The sequence below is a fragment of the Egretta garzetta genome, unplaced genomic scaffold, assembly GCF_000687185.1.
Source record: "Egretta garzetta isolate BGI_Z169 unplaced genomic scaffold, ASM68718v1 scaffold439, whole genome shotgun sequence".
Lineage (NCBI taxonomy): Eukaryota > Metazoa > Chordata > Aves > Pelecaniformes > Ardeidae > Egretta > Egretta garzetta.
Genome location: NW_009260803.1, coordinates 1,757,818 through 1,767,612, shown reverse-complemented (window position 1 = coordinate 1,767,612; position 9,795 = coordinate 1,757,818). Strand labels below are relative to the sequence as shown.

Genomic DNA, 9,795 nt, shown 5'->3' with positions numbered 1-9,795 from the left:
AAAGGTTGGACTCTATGATCTCAAAGGTCTTTTCCAACCAAAGTGATTCTATAATTCTATGATTTTAAAAAAAAAGAGAGAGAGAGAGAGAGAGAGAGAGAGAAAGACCTGACTCACAAGAAACAAATTTAAAGTACATGTTGCAACTCTGTTAAATGGGATGCAAAAGCAAATATGATTCTTGCTCATACGTTTTGGTAGTTTTTCCACAATCATTTTCTGTTACAGTATGACAGTGCCTAAACTTATAAGTAAAGTTTTGCGTTAGAAATAGAACACAATGGCGTAAATATTAGAGAAAAAAAACATACAAAGGGAAGTACGTGGGTTCTAAATTGCAGTTACATTTTGTTCATCATGAATGTGACATTTTAAATTTAGGGGAATTACTCAGCTTTGTAATGCAATATTGTACGCAGGTGTAACTGTTCTTTTGTATGTAAGCACATGTTAAGCTAAAAGATGTTGTTTTAAATTGCAAATTCTGAACAGTTGCTGGAACTTCCTAGGAAGTGCCAGAATTTGTTAGCAAGGTCCCTAATTCTGCTCTCCTATGCCTTTGCGTTATGATCTCTAATTACATTGTTTCTCACTATTTTTTCCTGCCTCATTCAGTGAACAGGATGGGCGGTGCTCAGGAATTGAGCAGCTACTTGATATTTTAATCCTTATCATTGAGTTAGCAGCCCGGGCTTTATTTACTGCACACCATTTAAAACTCTCTAAAGAATACATAATTATTCATTCCCTTATGGCCTTTCCTAAAGTGCCTGGCTGAACTATTTTTATCCATTCAATTGTATTTTCATGTGCATTTTCTGGTCAATACCTATAACTTTACCTTATGAGCTATGTGAAATAAACACATGTGTGCACTCATACACAGCATGCATATATATATATATATATATTTACTTTTGAAAGAGAGTTTTGCAATTACTCCCTTTGATAAGTTCTAGGATGGAAACTCAAGTGTCTCTTACATACTTTGAAACAGCCTTTCATGAGGATATTGAAACATAATTGAGTGGCTGAAGACATCCGACCACGTAACTTGAATGATTCTCATATGCAACCTTGTCTTTGTGATGCTCTTCAACTTTAAATGTATCTGTCTGTGGATCATCTAGGTTGGACAAGTTGTCCCTTTGTTTAAACACGGGGAGTACTCTCTGCTGGACATGATTGCAAAGAAGACTTCACTAATGTAGCATTTGGAATATAAGCTTGTGTGAGAAATCTAAAAAAAGTGAAGGTAATTGAACATTGGAACAGATTGCCCAGAGAGGAGGTAGAGTCTCCATCTTTGCAGACATTCAAAACCCAACTGGATGCGGTCTTGAGAAACCTGCTGTAATTGGCCCTGCTTTGAATGGGTTGGACCAGAGGATCTCCAGAGGTCCTGTCCAGCCTCAGCTATTCTGTGATTTATACAATATTATCTACTTGTGTGCATATATATTATGCTTTTTTCTGATGGGCAAAATTTCATGGATATTAAGGCTTTCTTCTAGACTAAAATGCTAGTAAAATACTTGTCGGCAATTTCCATTTGGGTAGCAGGCTATCTTGTCAGTCCCACAAACAGAAGTTTAACTGTTCTCAGTAGAAATGTTTGTAAAACAGTGATTTTGTTGTTATGCTACTACTTTGCAGAAGATTGTAATAAATTATAATGATTTATAATTGACCAAATTGTTATGTACTTCAACTTTTTGGGGGTCAGAGAACACAGTGTAGAAACCTTGGCGGTGATGGTCACCTATTTAGGTTTTGAACCTGTTGTTAACAACTGTTGCAAATGGTTGGTGCTGGGAAGAACTTAGTATTTCTTTGTCACTGACTCTTGAAAATGTTAATTCTGATGCATCATAGCTCTGACTGTAAGGCTTTTCTATAACATATGTCTATTGTTTGAAAAATTTTAATATTGCTGCTACAAAAATGCCTAGACTTTTCCCATTGCTAATGTTAATATTTAAGTAAGAATGGAAGGCAACAAGTAAAAGGTGGTGCATGTAAAATCTGTATCGTCTTTTATTGTAGTCCAAATACACCACTTCTATCTGTCTGCTGCTGGTGAGATGTGATGATTGCAGTACTTTACTTAAAAAGGCCACTTCCAATTAAAATAAGCTTTATTGCTAATACAGTGTAACTTTTTTCTGTTGCAGAAGGAGTTGAGCCTTCCAAGAAGAGGCAGTTTGTAAGTACATGAAGTTTTTTCTGTTGTGCTCATCGTGTAGTATGTAGTTTTGACAGTTTTTTGAGTAGGCTAGTGTTCTTTCCAGGTCAGTTAAAATGAAGGTTAAATGTGGCAGTGGATCTGCCTTAAAATACATACAGAGAAATGAAGATTGTAAATTAAAACCTGAGTTGTGCAGTGACCTTTTTTATGCCCATCCCCCTCTTCTGGAGGAGCTATTGTGAGGGATTTGCAAAGTGACGAAAAGTTCTTATGTTGAAGCTTTCGTTTTGTATTGAAGATTTCTTTTTCGTTTTGTATTGAAGATTTCTTTTTCTAAAAATCAAGGAAGAAATTTGATTTCTTCATGAATGATATAAATGAAAACTGACACGTAAGTAAAACTGTTTCCTTACGAAATTCTGTGATCAAACCTGTGGCTGGAAAGGTAGGAACAAAGAAGAGATGAGTTCTACTAAATGTATAGGGTTGCTAAGCTAAGTTTTGGTTAGTGGCGGTAAAGACTGTATATATTCTTGTATAACTTGTTACTGAGTTAGAATAATATGAACTCAGATACTGTGGTTTAGTTGTGCTTTGCTCAGATTTGTGTACCTTGGTTTTGTTTTTCTACTGTTTTTAAGCTGTTTGGTTTTAAAGCTTGTATTTTTATTTGTACCTGTTTTATTTTTTGTTCTTTTTTAGTAATTTATTGAGAAAGTACTGGAATAAGAATGTAGCAAAATGTCTAAAGAAACAAGCTCACTTCAGTTATTACTTTTTCAAAAAATACCTTAGGAGTCTAAGGTCATCACTGTACTTGAATCAGCTTTGTTTAATGTGACAAGAAGTTGTGAATAAAACCTTAAGTCCTTGCACAAGGAGAGTTATTAGGTTTAATTTTTCTAGAGTTTTTGGCTTGATATTGCTGTGTAGCTTTTGATGATAGTAAGGTTACGTATGTGAATAACTGAAACTGTAATTGCTGGGACAGGGAAGTTAAGCACTCTGTTGTTCTGACTAAACGGTGTACCAGAACTCTGTACTTCGTAGGACATCCGCTGACTTGGAAAAGACTTTCTTGGTTTAGGTTCTGACATGTGAAAAGTCTTATACTAAATAGCAACCAACCTGTTATTTAAGAAAAGTCAAGAAAATAAAAAACTAATTCCACATCAGGTATTTGATTATTGCAATGATAGAGAAAAAAACAGTTAAGGAAAAGTACTTTTGGTGCCTTCTTTTGGTGCTCTTGATGCTTTATATTAACCTGAAACTGGTGTTTGGGCAAAGGACTGCCGCTGTTGCAGTTAATGGCTAAACTCCTGTTGACTTCAGCCAGAGCAGAAAGTGGCTTTTCTGGAGCTTCAGAGCCAATGGCATGCCAAGGACGCAGCTTTAAGGACAGGGAGAGCTGGTTCAGGGGTGATCAATTAGAGAAGCTTGGAAAGCGAGGTTTGGGTTGATGAATGACAGGTACTGATTTTTGCCCCCTTCCTGTCCCTCCTCTTCTTCAAGATGATCTCTTACTCTCTTACATGATACAATCAGAGGAGGAAAGGAGAGAGGGCTGCATGAGGAGACGTGTCTTGCTTATGGTTCACTATGTGTTTGTTTCAAAGAGCTAGTGTGCAAAATATTTAAGTTTTCTTAATATCTGTTGCATTATCTTTTATACCTGTTTTAGATTGGATACCGTCTGAACCATAGAGAGTTGTTTTCCATATATATGCAGATAATTTTAAAATACATTTTCTGTGACAACATACAGGAGGCTGCTGATTCTAAGTTAGTGGGATGGAATATGGTATATATAACATAGTTATATGGAAAGGTGGGTATTTGGCAGAAAGCATACTGAGTAACAGATTGTTTGGAAAGAAGTGGGATTTGACTGGTACAGAGTACCAGCCTTTCCCCAACCTATTCTGCTGAACCAACCACCGCTCTTGCACTTACCTAGCTATGTGCTCAACTTGATGCCAGAAGTGGTACTTGGGTTTCTTTTATTGAATTGACCAGATATGTGGTGAAAGAGGGCGATGCTGACCTACTGCTGGCAAAACCATAAACACGGGAATCTTATCTCTGCAGTAGCTGTTATTCCAAGTTCATTAGCTGTGGCATCCATTCCAACACATTGTGTTACGTGCTGCAAGTCAGCAATGCTTTTTTACTTGTTGAACCTCATCTGCCAGGGGTAACCTGATTGTGCCATTGGGCGCATCTGTCCTTGCCATGTGTGGAGTCATTCCACCTAGTGGTGACCTTTTGATCTAGCTCCGTGGCTGTCAACCTACAGCTGGCTTCAGTTAATAACACATGCCCTTTGTTTTTTCACTGACCTGTTTATATTACTGTTGCTCAGTCCAAATACAGAGGATTTTCTGGAAACCAACAGCTTCCCTGCTTTTTGTTACACAAGATTCAGCTGGTATAAGGGCAGGGTAGTATATGAAACGCTGTTTTCCTGGTTTTGAAATAGAAGACTAAGGGCTGAGGGCATAGTGGTGGCAGAAGTCAAGAAAGAATCTGGAGGGGTTGGAAATGGAGGCATGGGAAATGTAATGTGTTTTAGGGGGAACTGTGGGAGGAGATAGAGGACATAAAGTGAAGGAAACTCGGAGAGGGAGAAGGCTTAACTTTTCTACTCTTCAGATTATCTGTGGCTGTGGGGCCTCGTTTTGGATCTCATGAAATAACTTAAGCTTTCTGTGGGCCTCCTACAATTAAACCCAATTCTGATTTTATATAGTTGTTATACAGCAACTCCTAAAGAAAGAACTGGAAAGAAAAACATGCTAAAAGGTTAAAGTTAACTTTAGCATAGTTGGCATAAACAGAGATAAGGGGTGCTGGTTCAGAAAAAAGTGAGCTTTTCCATCCTCAGAGCACCCCCTGGCTGTGCTGGCACAAGCACTTGTGTGGACACGGGCAGAGCTGATCCAGGTTGCAAGTAGCTTCCTGCGGGTTCTTCGGCGTGTTTGTCTGTCCAGCTGCACAAATGCCTTGCTGGCAGCAGGGTGTGGTGGCATGGAAGCAGAGTGAGTGGCTGGGAGCTTTCTCTAGGGCTGCCTCCAGCAGCAAAACTTGACTTTATAATATAAAGCTTAACATGATTGTAAACCTGCATGGCTGTTTACTGTCCCACTTTGCAACTCTTATCAGAAAATTATATCGAAGTGTATTTCTGCACACTGCCACTACAGGGATGGATTATTTACATGTTGCTATGATATTTTTATTGATTTGTTTATTTTCACCAAACATCCAACTATCAAGGGAGACATTTGTGCTTAATGTTAAGCCAGACCCAGAAATACAGATTTAATTGGGTCAGAGTTAAGTGTTGCTACCGTCTGTGTATGAAATGTGCAGATCCTCTGATGAACAAGAGAATGCCTGATTGCATCTGAAAATCCCTATCTTTTACACATTCAGAGTGTATCTAGCTGGAGTTAGGGAGCCAGAGAAGAAGTCTTGGTGTACGTTTTGCATTAACCAGGTGAGTTTCCATCACTGAATGTAAGGCATCCATGTCCTTTCCCTCTTCTGTTTCCTTCCCATACCCACAGCATACAGCAGAGTGAGAACGACAGAGAGACAGGGCATGAACTCAAAGGTTGTGGTACAAAAATAACCCTCAGCTTTAAGTCGGCACATTCTGGTTTAAAATGCACTTCTCCTAAAAATGAATCAACAGTGGGGTCTTGAGGTGGAGAGGAGCCTTCAGAAACAGTAATACTTAAAAAGAAGTAAGTGGGTAGGCAGAGGAGGTTCCCTCTTCCTTTAGAGCTTCAGTGGTTAAAGCACCCACCCTAGATGTAAATAAAATACCTGACTTTTCCAGTCTAAATCCATTCCCTTTCCTTTTTGTTTTGTTTAGTATGTCAGTTGCAGTTTAATTCAGAGCTAGATAATTTTTATGTGTTTATTTTTGCTGCATCTGTCCTTCTCTTGACATTTCTGAAGCCAATTTCAGTAATTATAAAATATGGTCTGTAGTTCAGTAGCAGTGATTATATAATCTACTTGCACCTGTGGAAATGTCAAAGTTGGTCACAGAACTTTTATAAAACTCATTTATGCATTACAGTGAAGCAGCTGATATCCTTGGATAACAGCAACATAGGAGTGTGACCAGCCAAGATTTCAAGAGAAACACTAGTTAAAACTACTGCTTGCTTAGGGGCTTAATTAAATAAGTTTCAAGAAAGTTAATAACAGTTTTGTAAGAAAGTTTTTTATCAGTGACAAATATGGACTATCAGGTAACCTCAGGGAAAAAGTGGGAATGAGAAATTGAGTGGAATGGAATTATGAAATCATGTAAACCATACTTAAAAAAAAAAAAAAAAAAGCAGCTCTGAGGCCAGTATCATGTAAGTGGACAAAACTGGAATTTGATTGACAGTTTCTGTGTGCTTCTATATATTTATGCTTACAGATAGATGTATCTATTAAAAGAAAAAAAGGTCTATGTATATAGGTGACCTATGGTAAGAAAAAGTGTTTAGGCCTGATGCCAGAGCACCCAAAGGAAACCTCAAAAGTGAAAGATATTGATTGAACAAGCCTAATTCACTCCCAACAGCCGCTTTTGAGTTTTATCTCCCTAATTGCATAGGCTTCTTTGTGGCTTGAAGGACATGACTGTCAAAGACGGTCATGGAAGTTAATGTTGAGTAATTGTGAAGAATTGAAAAATAACACAAACAAAAGGCTCCAAGCACCCCGACATATGTAGGAAAGATTGCTACTTCCTTTGTCTTATTTATGTATGTTTCAAGGACCTGCGTGTATGCTTATTTGCATGCAGTTTTGCAGCTTTTTTCATTGAATGTATTTTTGCAGAAGGGCACTGCTGCGCTGAAAGTGCTCGTGTCGTGGTACATGATTTGCAAAGCACAGAAATTCATATTTGATTCATTATAGCTGAAGACAGGAACTTCATTTAAGTTCTGGAAAATAGTGATTAGTTTTGGAAAATATTATCTAAACAATTTTAGACAGATCACTATAAATAATACTAGATTTTGGAGGAATAAAATATTTACCATGTTAGTTATAAAAGCTATTAAAAATGCAGTCTTGAGATACTCAAGTTACTGATAATTTATATTCCTAACTAAAATAAGAACTGTTCCTCTGTTTATGAAGATTTTAGGGCTTGTTTGGATTTTTTTCTCTGTAAATGCACAGCCTCTGCAATCTGGTGTTCACTGAGAGAAATTTAGTGCCTTAAGTTATTATAATGTGCAATATACCATTAAAAATATTACAGGAGAAAAACTTAATACTTTGAAAGAACTTTCTGTGGAGCATGTATCAACAGTTACATCTAAATCTGAGCAATGTGTTGCTCATGCTGTGAAACAGTGTTCAGCTGGAAATTTGTATTGCTGTAGCTCTGTCTGTATATACTTTGCTGCTATTGCTGTTTATATTTGTGTAGTGATGAAGTAAACAAGTTGACCTGAAGTTAGCATTTTCGTAAGTACCGTTGTTAATACTGAAAGGATAGAGATTTCGATCAGTTTGTTCCTTAGAGTGTCTGCCTCTATAGCTCGGGCTCGCATACCTTCTGTTGGCAGGAATTTTACTGCAAATTAGTGTGTGCTGATAGAACACTACATCTGATGGCAGCTCAAGGAATTCGATGTGCCTGGACAAGGGATGTGGGGCAAGGTTGCCCACAGTAATATCCTTGCTGCACGTCTCTGTGGTATGTTGGCTTTTGGCAGGCAGTGGAGGGGGCCAAATAATTAGCCTCCAGGCTTGGATAGCTTGTGTGGTGCAGTCTGTGCTAGAGGTATGGTTTATGCTTAGCTGTGAATCCATCTCATTCATAAAGGCCCACTTCCACTACACAGGCATCAGATGCTCATACCACTCTTTGCCTGTGTGTTAGAGCAGTGGACTTAGCTTGCTGATCTAAATTACATGTTTAAAAAGAGTAACTTTCTTCTGTTGGGTTAGTTGCATCCATGTTTAAGGTTTTTCAGGCATAGCTGCAAAAAAAATTGGCTTTTTTGGTGTCACAGTCAAGAATAACTGTTTTGATATCAGCAAATAACAGTACTACTAAACTGTATGTGAAAGACAGAGGGCTTTTCTGGAAAGAACAATAGCTGTGGTTAGAGCTGAGAAGGTTTTACACGTAAGAGTCCTGAAAGTAGAACCAGCTATTTTTTTCTCCCATTTAATTTTCATTTCTGTTTTATCCACTCATTTTCTTCAGCTTCATCTGAGTTTAAAGTAAGCTGAAACTCCTCTTCGGACTTTCAAATATTGTGTCCAATATATTCATCTTGTTGTAATAAACAACAAAGCGTTAACTCATGAAGAGAAAAATAGTCACTTTTTCATCTTAAATTATTTATGAGATTACCATTATATTAAATTTGGAAAGTAGAGTAGGTTACAGGTAATGAATCTCTCATTTCTAATATGGATGGTTTGTGCTGAGATGGATACTCTCCATAGCCCACATCTGGTTCTTAAGATGCATATGCTTTAGTGTTAAGCATTACTAGCACTGTGTTAAATGAGAACGTACTGATTTAGCTGGTTTTCTCCCTGGTGGCAGTATACTATAGCTGGTGTACTGTCTGGTGCTCAATAATCACTTTTCTGTCTTTCTGACAAACTAAGTAGATTCAAGTCAACTTTCAGGGTTTTTCTACTGCTGCCATTGAACGGAATTTTTTTTCCTGCAAGTCTAATTTTGTGCTGTTTTGTTCATGCTATGGGTAGATATAAAAATCCTATCTCCTTTTTATAGCTCTGGGTTACTGTTTCTATTGGCACCTTTTGTCACAGCAACACACTGGGAAAACAATGTCTTCTAAGCACCCCTATGCTATTTTTCTTAATGGTGGCTTCTTAAGTGCAGCCGACACTCTTTTTTAAAACTTAAACACCTAAGTTTCTAGATGCTTAACACTGCATTTGTCATTAAAATCCATTTTTGTTTAAAGGAGCGCAGCTTACCAAGAGATCAGGATCACTTTGTATGCAACTACCTTGTCGTCCTCAATATTTATAATTTCTTCAGTGTTTCACCTTTGAACTTTCAGCAGTGGCTTTAAATCTAATTTCCATATCACTGATGAAAATACTGAGTAGCATCAAGCCAGACAATAAAATTTTATGAGCTTGTAAAAAAAAAAAAAAAAAAATCTTTGTACAAAGGAGATTTCTCTACTGATGACTTTTTTTGAGATCTGTTAATGAACTCTAAATCTATTTACTGTTTGCTTTATTGAGATTTTAGATGCAACTTCTAAATAAGGAATTAAAATGCCTCAAAAAGTCCACGAGTCTGCGCAGGTCACTTGTGTATGACACCGGGGATGAGGGCCACCAGCTGTTGAATCCTCATCGCATCTCTTGGGTTCCTTGTGCTTGACATTGAAAAACTCATTTTTGGATACGTTTTTTGTATGCTTTAGGAGACTATAGTTACCGTAGCACGATCCTTGCATGATCTCGCTTACTTCAGCCTTCATAGATTTTACGCAAGTCCGCTGCCCATTGTCTGTGTTTCCTTGTTTTAACATTGTGTTGGGCCAACGGGAAGGGTAATGGCACGTGCAGCGCGCCGTGTA

General features: G+C 37.7%; 1 protein-coding gene across 1 annotated transcript in view; it reads left to right on the top strand.

The window, feature by feature from the left end:
• The window catches only part of MAST4 (microtubule associated serine/threonine kinase family member 4), a 249,307-nt gene that overhangs the window by 87,774 nt on the left and 151,738 nt on the right, over positions 1-9,795 (top strand). The window contains exon 4 of the mRNA XM_009646872.2: positions 2,175-2,206. Within this exon, the coding sequence (XP_009645167.2) occupies positions 2,175-2,206 (32 nt within the window). The remainder of the gene's footprint in view (positions 1-2,174; positions 2,207-9,795) is intronic.